This window comes from Squalius cephalus (assembly GCF_949319135.1).
Source record: "Squalius cephalus genome assembly, chromosome: 20".
NCBI classification, from domain to species: domain Eukaryota; kingdom Metazoa; phylum Chordata; class Actinopteri; order Cypriniformes; family Leuciscidae; genus Squalius; species Squalius cephalus.
Window position 1 is genome coordinate 12,418,235 of NC_137141.1, and position 11,215 is coordinate 12,429,449.

An 11,215-nucleotide genomic window follows, 5' to 3' on the forward strand; every position below is an offset into this window, starting at 1 on the left:
GGTGACTGCCACAAAAACATGTCCAGGTCATATTTCAGCCTAAAATGAAAACTAAAATGATAATTTGCATGTTAAAACATGAAGCCTAATTTTTTTTTTTTTTTCATTATTGAATCATTATTAGTTTTTTTTTTGTTGCATATTATAATTAGCCATTTTAGTGTAATTTAAATTTTTCTGTGAGGATCTCATTAAATTCTTATTGCTATAAAACAGTATTTTACAATAAATATTGAAAAAATGCTTCATTCCTCCTGAAAACTGAATAAATTGTCTCATGTATATCTGCATGCCTTTGGTATGTCATAGAGTATTGCATAAAAGTGTGAAAATATATTAATTAATGTTTATTCTACAGAGAAATTCTAAAATGGTCTGGACAGATTTATTTGTTGGTACCCCTAGAAAAGAAATACAAACTAGATGCGAAAGTTCGTCGAGACAAACTTTAAGTTGGCTTGAGAAAGTTTGGACCAGAAAGTTTTTTGCTAGGGTGTTCTGGGTGGTTGCTATGCTGTTGCTAGGCGGTTGCTAGGGTGTTTTGGGTGGTTGCTAGGGTGTTCTGGGCGGTTGCTATGGTGTTACTAGGTGGTTGGTAGTTGTCACAGATGGTTACTATGGAGTTTTTATAGAGTTCTTAGCATGATCTTGGCATGATTTAGCATTTAACTAATCGCTATTAGCATGTAGCTATTCACTGCTAGCATGTGTAGCATGTTGGAAGTGCTGTTTGCTAGCATGAGTCAAAAGAGCCAAACCTCATCTCTATACGATGTTCTGATACAGATATATAGGTCTTGCAAAATGGTTGCTAGGGTACTCAAGTTTGGTTGCTATGGAGTTGCTTGGGAGCTGGAAGCTTTAAACTTTTAAACTTTAAAGCTTAAGCTTTAAACAACTGTCTTGTTGGTACCCCTAGAAAAGAAATACAAATAATAGTATTATAGTGACGATTCAAGCTAATTGTTTTGCTTGATTAGTATCACACATCTTCAATGGTCTTTAATCTTGTAATCAGTCATTCAGCCTATTTAAATGGAGAAAAGTTTAGTCACTCTGATTGTGTGTACCATAATGAACATGGACCAGAGAAAGAAAAGGAGAGAGTTGTGCGAGAAGGAAGGGTATCAGACCATCTCCAAGCAGCTTGATGTTCCTCTGACTACAGTTGCAAATATTATTAAAAAATGTAAAGTCCATGGGACTGTCGCCAACCTTCCTGAATGCGGCCGCAAGAGGAAAATTGACCTCCGATTGAACAGAAGGATAGTGTGAATGGTAGACAGAGAGCCAAGGAAAACTTCTTAAGAAATACAAGCTGAACTCCAAGGTCTGGGTTCATCAGTGTGTGATCGTACCATCCGACTCTTCTTGAGCAACAGTGGGCTCCATGGAAGAAGACCCAGGAGGACTCCACTTTTGAAAGAAAAACCGTCTCAGTTGCAGCTCATGGGTCCTCCTACAAGGATAACAACCCAAAACATACAGCTAAAAACACCCAAGAATGGCTGAGAACAAAACACTTTTGTGAGATTTGCCTTACTGCTGACTTGATCATTTTCAAGTTTTGCACTTTATTCTCCAGCATTGGCACTCTTTTCCTCATTGTGTTTTGTAAGTCTCACTTTGCTGTCCCACACAAAAGGGCAACATTAGGAAGGAACCAGCACAGCGCATGACTTGCAACTGTTTTCCTTTGTTCTTTCAAACGACGGTCGCAAATTCATTCTGCACTGTGGGCAAGAAAAATGTCAGGAATGTCGTGTATAATACAGCTGACCATTTAGTGCCTTTGTCTCATTCTCACTGGAAGCAGCATCTTTTCTATGCTGTTTGGTGCAGTGGCAATGAATGATCTTAAAAGAAGAAGGCCAGACCTATACAAATATATCAATAGAGTCAATAGCCACTGCTGTATGCCTGTGTACTGGAGCTCATTCTGGGTTTTCAATGCCTCTAATGGGCACAGACTCTTTTTGTTCCTCGTGTAAGTCATGTGAAGCCTGAGGGGTTCATTGGTTCTGCTCCTCCCAAAGCTGCCAGTGCCTTGTATGATCAGCTGTAAGGAATGACAGGTGGAGGCATGATGCCATAGCGCCTCCAGGTGGCTGAAATAGAATGGGGCAAAATACAATTCTGCAGCACTTTTGCCAGGTCAAAAAAGGAAGTTCCAGATTTAAATGGCCAAATTATATACTTTTAGATATTTTTTTCTCCCAAGGCTTTCCCAAATAAACCAATCATTATTTACACTAGTGTTCAAAAGTTTGGGGTCTGCATTTATTTGATCAAAAATACGTTTAAAACAGTAAATCGTAAATATAATTACAATAAAAAAAAATAAAAAATAAAAATCTGTTAATTTATTTAATTTATTTCTATGATCAAAGCTTAATTTTCAGCATCATTACTCCAGTCTTTAGCGTCACATGATCCTTCAGAAATCATTCCAATATGCTGATTTACTGCACAAGATTTTTTTTTTTATTATTACCAATGTTGAAAACCGTTGTGCTGCTTCATATGATGGGGAAACCATGATGAATTTTTTCTCCAGGATTGTTTGATGAATAGAAGGTTCAAAAGAACAGCATTTATTTGAAATAGAAATCTATTGTTATATATGTTTTTACTGTCACTTTTGGTCAATTTATTGTTTTCTTAAAGGCAAAGAGCCCTCAAAAAAATTATTAATTTCCTAAATAAAAATCCCACTGACACCAAACTTTTGAACGGTTATGTAGCTTTACTTGATGTAATATACCTTTTCATTTTACACACTCTCTAACCCTCAGGCGAGTGTCACAGTCATGAAAGTTTCTGGTTCTCTTTTATTTGCAGGATCTTTAACATCTGCAATGGCAAACAGAAGAAGGTCTACAAGGGATCCCAGGGGGAGGACGGGACCCTTATCAAGGTAGGCAGACCCTGAATTAAGAGATTAGGCTTAATATTAGTTCAGATAATGCTTTTGCTCTCAGTCATACAGTTATTGATCCATCTGAATGTGTTTATTAGGTTCAGACCGATCCCTCTGGTCTCTATGTGGCCACAAGCTGCTCAGACAAAAACATCGGCATCTTTGACTTCTACACTGGAGAATGTGTGGCCACCATGTTTGGCCACTCAGGTAAGATCCTTGAAAATGCAAATATGTTTTAAACCTGAAATCAAGTCTAAGCATTGTGTTTGTTGTCCTCTTTTAGAGATTGTAACAGGAATGAAGTTTACTAATGACTGTAAGCATCTGATATCTGTGTCAGGAGACAGGTAGGCGTTCTGAAATCATGTTTCTCAGAATCCATTTTTGACTTCATATTTGACATATCATATTACAATGTTAAATGTGTGTTCAGCTGCATCTTTGTGTGGCGGCTCTGTCCTGAGTTGACCATCAAAATGAGACAACGGCTCTCAGACCTGAAAGAGAACAGCAAACCTGTTCAGAAGACCCCACCAAATAAACAACACACACTTGGGTATAAAACAAATCACACTCATTAGTTGTTTTTGCAATTACACATCACCGTTTTGAGTTTTTGTAATGTGTTTTTTTGTGTGTGTATGTATCAGCACAAGGAAAGAAATCCACAGCGCCCCAGTCATTGGCACCATGTCATCTGACAGCGACAAAGACGTAGAGGAAGAGGAGGGCATTGAGGATGAAGATGAGATGTTTCCTCGCCTGTCATCTGGCGAAGAGACAGGTAATGCATCTGACATTCTCCAGCAGTCTTAATAAACTGGTTTGGCTAGTTCTATATTTTACATCCGTCTCTTTTGGGTTGGGTAGGATCATGTTGTGTGATTTTATTGGGCGAGACTTCTTCCAAATGTTTATTTTAAGCTTTGTGGGCTTCTAATATTCGTGTTTGTTTCTGTTACAAGGATCATCTGAAGAAAGTCGCAATACTCTTAATTCCCACATGAAGAAGGTAAGAAAGTCTAAAGCCCTATTCGGATGGTAATTGTTTCTTATGTGGAAGTCTGTAAAAATACATTTGCATGGCACTTCAGTGATTAAACTCGTGCATTCGGATGGCGATTTATTCACGGTGAAGGAGCGAGTTTTGTGATCCTACGAACTTCAGTCGCATGATTGTCTGCTGTAAATAAAATGTCATGTGCTTGGAATAAAAAGAATAAATGCATATTTAATTTAATAATAGGAAAATAATGTCCTATTTATTATTTTATCATTTAAATGTCCTGTTTAAAAATAGAAAGATAGACATGCTATATGAAATCTCAAATTGATGGATGTCATTTTAAAAATATGGAAATTAGAGGAAATAAGTTAATGCAGCCTCTTATTAACATGAGGTAAACATAAAGCTGCTTGGTTTATATTTTTAATTCATATTATAATTGTATATAATACATATTTAAAATTTGTGTTGCATATATTGCTGCCACAATAACGACCCATTTCAAATGTTTACGTGCTTTGCTTTCTCTGTCTCCATTTTGTTCTTAACAGCTCCCACTCGCTGAGGTGGAGCGGTGATGAAATATTGTTCTTGTAAATACTTTTCAGCATTTTATTAAAAAAAGTGTACGTCTTTAAAATGCATAAAAATTACAGTTAAGCACAACAGTTATTGTACGGTGCTCCGCAGCGGTCAAAAAGGATTTAAACTGTGAATTTCAAAGTGATCTCTTGTAAACTCAGATATGTGGATTCGGACGGCATTTAAATTACCACACGACCTTGGTGTTTGTCAAAAAACAGTAGGTAATTTGGCTGGGGATTTCAATGTGGGTGGTGGGAGAAAAACACTGACATTCTGGATTTGGACAGCAATAAAATCACCAACTGGCCCCTGTAAATGTTGAAAATACCTTACATCCCCATGAGAAACAATTACCAACCAAATAGGGCTTATGACAATTTCACATAATTTTAACTTTGATTTTCTCATTTGGTTTATTTCTTCTACATGCTGCTCTTTAACACACCTCTTCTCTCTTCTCAGCAATCCAGCAGTTGTGAACTTGAGGGTTCAGGTCCACGGCCAAGGCGGCGCTGGTCCAGGCGAATGGGCAGTATGGATCTGAAGGTGAAGTCCATGCTGGACCTGAGGCAGCTAGAGTCTTTTGCCTTGCCTCTCTTCCCCAGCAAAACCCATGTTCATAAAGATCCTCCACCTATTAGGAACCAGGAACTGGGCAGCACCATCAGTCTTCAGACCATAGCTGCATGGGTGAGATACAGAATCCTTCAAAGAATAGCTATAGATTTATATGAAAATAAGCAAAACATATAGCCTGGTTAAAACCAGACCATTCTCAGTAGTAACTGAGTTATGGTCTGGCAAAGCTTCTTTAATAACTCATTTCCAAAGGGGCGTAACCAACGGATGTCGCTCAAATGCCTCTGGGCGCAATTGGATAGACCTAAAACTCCTAAAACCAATCAGAGCGATCGGCATCGTGTAAAGCCATATGCTGTGTCCCAATTCGCCTAAGTTACACTACGCCATAAAAGTATGTACTCTTTTTGTGAAGAAAATGTATTTACTTTTGAATGTGTAGCAAAAAAGTAGGCAAGCTTTGGGACATACTACTTCGTCATCTTTATCGGACGGATCTGTCGCGTGCATCCTGTCACGTAAACTGCCCTGTCAATCATCTTGTCACAGTTAAAATCCTCTATTAAATCTCATTTAATTTCCTACCGTTTCGGAGAGAAATGTAGTAGCACGTTCATCTGCCAGTGGGTCTTTCATGGAGACTGTCCTCATGTGTTTGCAATTTGAATATAATAATGCATTTAAAAGTTGGTGCGCTTCACCAATGGAGTGGACGTCGCTCAAATGCCTCTGGGCGCAATTGGATAGGCTAGACCTAAAACCAATCAGAGCGATCGTCATCGTGTAAAGCCCGCCTCAACGTTTCTGATTGATGCCGCGATTTCGACTGCATGGAAATGGGCTTGAATGAGCTCTTTGCCAGACTACTTGCAGAGCAAATCTAAATTTGCCGGAAGTTGTCTGGGTTTTCCCAGGCTACAAAACATACGTATACACTTGTATTTTTGTATCTAATGTGATATAATGTCCAATATAGTCTCACAGAGCCAGACTTGGGCATAAATCTGTTCCACTTTGCAGTTTGAACTGACCAAAAATAGTTCACTTTTTGCATGAAATTTATAAAATTGTCAAATTTATTTAAAAAAAACAGCATTCACCAAAGTAGAATCTCATTAGAATAATGCTGTAGTCTCTAGGACAGGTTGTAGTGACAACACAAAAGACATGAGTTAAATGAGAATCAAAAAGCTCTGAAATCAATGGCATAAAATGTTTATTTGTATGCTTCTCAATGCAGACCTGTTTGTCTGTTCTGTACCATTTTGACTTGTGTATATTCTCTGTAGGTACCTGAAGAGAATGGACCAGAAGAAAAAACACGTCCTCGTTACATTCAACTGTCTCCTCAAACTCCAGAGACAGAGGTCCTGTATCCTGAGGGATGTGAAGATCAAATCAGTCTGGCAGGCAGGTCAGTTAAAAAAAAAAAAAAACTTCTTCTTAAACCAACTTATTTTTATAAGTCAGTGTTTAATCCACACAAAAATGAAAATTCTGTAATTTACTCACCCCTATATAGTCCCAAACCCGACTTTCTTTCTCCTGCGGAACACAAAAGATGATATTTTTAAGAATGCTTGGAACAAAAACATTGGAGCCCGTTTCTCAAAAGATCTTTATTTTTTATGTACCACAGAAGAAGGAAAGTCATGCATTTTTCAAACAACATGATGGTGGAATGTCCATGTTTGGCTGGATTATTCCTTGTATTGTGCAGTTCAAATACGATGATCTAAAACACCCAGCTGAGATGATCCTCAAATGTCTGTCCGCTCCCTTCTCTTTGTTTGTACATAGTGAGTATCAGGTGAAAAAGTTGCCCCATGTAGTGAGATGTGCTAAAGCGAACTCTTGTCCTGAGAAGCAGAGTCCAGACAGTGCCTGCTCTATGGATTATTCCAGCAGTCGTCTCTCTAGCCCCGAGCACCCTGGAGAAGGTAGAGAAAACTAAACTAGAAGACAGTTATTTTGTTAAAGCAATAGATGCAATGGGTCCTTGATGAGATAAAGGATTGTGTATTTCTATGTGTTCGCTGTAGACTCTGAGCCGACTGAGCCACTGAGTGTAGATGGAAACTCATCAGAACTGGATATGGAAGATCTAGATGAGGAAGAGGAGGATAGTTTGAGAAAGAATGAGGTTCAGACTCCTGTACCTCAGACCCCAGACCAGGAGGCCTTTCTAAAAAAGCATTTTGCAAACCTGTCGGACCTCAACAAACCTGGTAGGGTGTTAGTCATGTTTACAATCTTCTTAACAAAATTGTCTTTATTGTAAGAATGAGTTCTCATACTTTTTTATTTTTTTTTTGGCAGTAAGTCCAACCAGACTAAGTCCAAATATCTCTGACAGCATGTCATCGAAGTTCCTTTCTCAGAACTCATCTAGCAGGTAAGACAGCCACCCTGTGAACAAATCCCTTCCAACTCTGACTTCTGTTCCAAATGGCATTTGGACTTCTGAGAAGAAAAACATGACTTTGCTCTTCCATTTTTATTTTTTTACTAGAACTGCATTCTCATTCCCCATAAACAAAAGCACTGACAGTAAAACCACCAGTGGAGTGGTGCGGCCCCTTATCTCAGAGGTACGGCCCCTCATGGAGAATAAGAGTCCAGGCAAACAGCAGGAATCCCAGGGCTCTGAGAGGACAACAGGTCAGCGTTTAATCCAAAAGAAACGCACACCTGTCATGGACTCCCGCAGACTGATCAGCCCTGTTGCTAAAGCTGCCGCAAGTTACAACAGTTCTGCGGGCATGAGGAAAGCTCAATCTATCCACAACATCTCCTCAGAGGGTAAAGCATCCATGAACTTGCGCTACAGAATACAGGATTTTGTTTTATATTAGTTGCTCCAGGGAGACTGTCCCTGTATAGATGTACTGAACGTTGCTTTGTATAATGCTCACTAAAAAAAGTGGTTAAAGATAACCTAGTTGGATGATTCATGGGTTAGTAGCATAAGAGTATGCACAAAAAAAGAAAAAGAAATATATTTTAAAAGGAAGGAAAAATCTAGTTTGAAAATGTCCAGGTCTTTGAAATAATTTTTTTGTATTTAGGTTGGTTTCAAAAAAAGTTTCAGTTTACTTGATGGTGTAGCCATTAACTAAATAAGTTATATCTTAAGTGATATTTTCCTTACAACTTATAAGTGCACATGTCTTAATAATTATTTCCGAAATAGGTTTTTAAATGTATTTTTGAACAGATTATTAGATAGCACAAAAAATGAGTACTAATATTCATACTACCATTGTGCCCTTGAGAAAGGTGTGCAACCCTAAAAGCTGGAAAATACTGCAAGACTTTTGCTTAGATTTGTGCCCTTATTTGCAGTTTGGTGGAGTCAACACTTCTGCAGATTTTGCCCAGTTGACAGATTTTGCAGAAAATCTCAAAGTGTATGATGGGCATTATTTTGAGCCGATTTTAGATCACACATTGTTTTCATTTGTCATGCTTCTTCTAGCCGGGTATTGTATAATCCTCAGTGGTTTAGTGTATGATGCTCAGTTTTTCTCTGTTACTATTTAAAGAGTCAGCAAGTGTATGTTGACTAGTGTTTTAAAATCTGTTAAAGTCGTATAGTGTTTTCCAGCCTTAAGTTGCTCCAGGGGCATTTTCTTTGTAGTAAAAATGATTTGCTATAATTTTTCATTAGAAGTGTCTGCTAAATGAAGAATAACTTGGAGATTTTTCTTTTCTCACATTAATCAACTGATCCCTCCCTCTTCTGATCAGCTGACATTGTCCAGATATCCAGTCGTCCTTCTAAGGAAGTCCACCCACAGCCTCAGACCTCTGAAAGACCACGGCGTTCCCTTCCCACCGTCCCAACCACCAGCCCCACCACTACCCTGCCCAGGGACATCACTACGCCTACGAAGTCCAAATCCCGTTCCTATATGAGTCCTACCACTAGCTCTATGGCCAAGATTTCCCGCTCTGTTTCAATGGGTGACAACTTGAATGTGGTGGAACTAGGAGAAGACACAGGATCTTCAGACCAACGCAGGAGCTCAGGTTCTGACTGTTCAAACCCTCGGAGCTCCTCCCAGAGCAAGCCCACCACTCCTGTTAACCATGTGTCTTCCTTTAATACTTTGGCATCCCCTTTTCCAGGCCCCTTCATGCCCCATGCAGCAGTTATACCCACATTGAGTGCTGGGCCAACTGGAAACTCTTCCTCTAAAGGTCTCCAGGTCAAACTGACCGGCAGTTCTCGACCCCTGCTCCATATAGACATTCCCAATCCTCTTCCAGATAAACTCTCATTATCTTCCCTCTCACCGAGCAGCAAGAGCCCCAGTCTTGTACAAAAGGAAAAGGATTCCTTGAGTAGAACCCCAACAACTCCTCCTTCACTTCCTGGAGCAGTTCACTTGCCCCACCACAGCATCGAACAGCCGGTCACAGCTGTTGGTTTGAGCCCATCTGAAACCCCAGACCAGATTGAGCTCAGTATGGTACTTATTCCCAGCCAGACCACAAACTTAACGGAAGATGAACTTCACTCGCACACAGAGCCAAAAGAAGAGGATATCCCTGAGGCTGAGTGCTCTCCTATGAGTCAGAGCAGCACAAGTCTTCTACAGTCTTCCTCAGGAGCTCAAGACTCAGGTTTGCTGGGACATCAGTCTTCCCTCATTCCATCTTCCATTCTGCTACGACTTGGGCTGTCTAAACACATGTTTACCAAAGGGCTCTGGCCTCTCTCATCCTCCACCTCCTCCATCACTTCTTTCATCTCCTCTTCACACTCTCCATCCATTAATCATTACCACCTGCAGGGTGAGGCATGCCCTTACTAACACTTGCTGTAACATCCACCCTCTAAACCAGTCGTACTCAACCAGTTTATGGGCCAAGTTTACACATTTAGGCCTGGTCTCACAGACAGGGCTTGGATTAAGCCAGGATTGGGCCGTGGTTCAATTAGGACATTTAAGTAGCTTTTATAAACATGCTTTAGAAAAAAAACATTACTGATGTGCATTTTAAGATATGTCAGTTCAAGTTGCTTTCAGTTAAAACAGCTCAAACATTAATTTTAGTCTGGAACTAGGTTTAAGCCTTGTCTGTGAAACCGGGGGTTATTTTACTTCCTAAAACATTCTTCATTAAACCAAAGACATGGATGATCCTCAAAGCATCAACTGTAATTCATAATGTAAAGGTTTATGAACATACCACACTTAACATGCATGCACACAATAAGCTTTGTTGGAACAACATTGCTACCAACTAAATATTGCCCTCAGATTTTATATTTATAGCAAGGAACAACATACTTATCAACTGATTATTGTCCTGATTTTAGGGTACTTTTCTGCAGAGTTAAGCTCTATTAAACCTGCCTGGAAGATTCTAGTGATCTTGAAGACTTTGATTAGCTGTTTCAGGTGCATTTAATTAGGGCTAAACCTAAATTTTTCTGGAAAGTGGCCCCCCAGGAGCAGGATTGGACATCCCTGAGTCAAGGGTGTCCAATCCTACTCCTGGAGGTCTACCTTCCTTTAGTGTTTAGCTACAACCCTAGTTAAATATACCAGAACCCGTTAAAGGTCTTTGAAATTAAGGTTGGGATTGGAGTTAAACTCTGCAAGAAAGTGACCCTCCTAGAGCAAGATTGGACCTGGAACAACATTCCTACCAACCAATCATTAACCTCTGATCTTTAGGATAACGTCCTGAAACAATTGTCTTAAGATCATCATCAATTGTTTCCCTCCAGTTTTAGTTAGGGTTAGGGTTGTTGTTCCAGGAAAATCAAATAATGTTAATCCATGTCATACTTCTGTAAATCACTTTGTGCTGAGTACCACTTCTCTAAATCATTTTCAGTGCTTTATACTTCTCAGTTTCACTCTTTTGTATGCTCAGTCAAAATTGGATGGTTTTGTTGCAAAGCTCATTTTAAGACTCACTATGACTAACAGAGTTCGATTTCTCTTTTGCAGACACATCTCTCAGTGTGGATTCTTGTAGGCTGGTTGCCAATGAATTGCAGAGCAGTTTTAAAAGAGCCTCCTACCTCTACAAAATGGTAGGTTATCATTAGGTCACATTCACATGTAATTGTAGAGTAGGCTGCAATTCAGCCCACACGTCTG

At 39.4% G+C, this 11,215-nt stretch overlaps 1 protein-coding gene across 4 annotated transcripts in view; it reads left to right on the plus strand.

Annotated features, from left to right (window-relative positions):
* Window positions 1-11,215, plus strand: part of mapkbp1 (mitogen-activated protein kinase binding protein 1) — a 55,319-nt gene that overhangs the window by 40,815 nt on the left and 3,289 nt on the right. For 2 of the 4 annotated variants that reach the window (XM_079852625.1, XM_079852624.1), the window contains 14 exons: window positions 2,842-2,917; window positions 3,019-3,130; window positions 3,207-3,270; window positions 3,357-3,479; window positions 3,574-3,707; window positions 3,889-3,935; window positions 4,977-5,204; window positions 6,383-6,507; window positions 6,894-7,033; window positions 7,136-7,321; window positions 7,413-7,488; window positions 7,606-7,895; window positions 8,844-9,893; window positions 11,063-11,148. In XM_079852625.1, coding sequence (XP_079708751.1) covers window positions 2,842-2,917; window positions 3,019-3,130; window positions 3,207-3,270; window positions 3,357-3,479; window positions 3,574-3,707; window positions 3,889-3,935; window positions 4,977-5,204; window positions 6,383-6,507; window positions 6,894-7,033; window positions 7,136-7,321; window positions 7,413-7,488; window positions 7,606-7,895; window positions 8,844-9,893; window positions 11,063-11,148 — 2,737 coding nt within the window. The remainder of the gene's footprint in view (window positions 1-2,841; window positions 2,918-3,018; window positions 3,131-3,206; window positions 3,271-3,356; window positions 3,480-3,573; window positions 3,708-3,888; window positions 3,936-4,976; window positions 5,205-6,382; window positions 6,508-6,893; window positions 7,034-7,135; window positions 7,322-7,412; window positions 7,489-7,605; window positions 7,896-8,843; window positions 9,894-11,062; window positions 11,149-11,215) is intronic. The other 2 variants (XM_079852626.1, XM_079852627.1) reach the window with 1 other exon arrangement.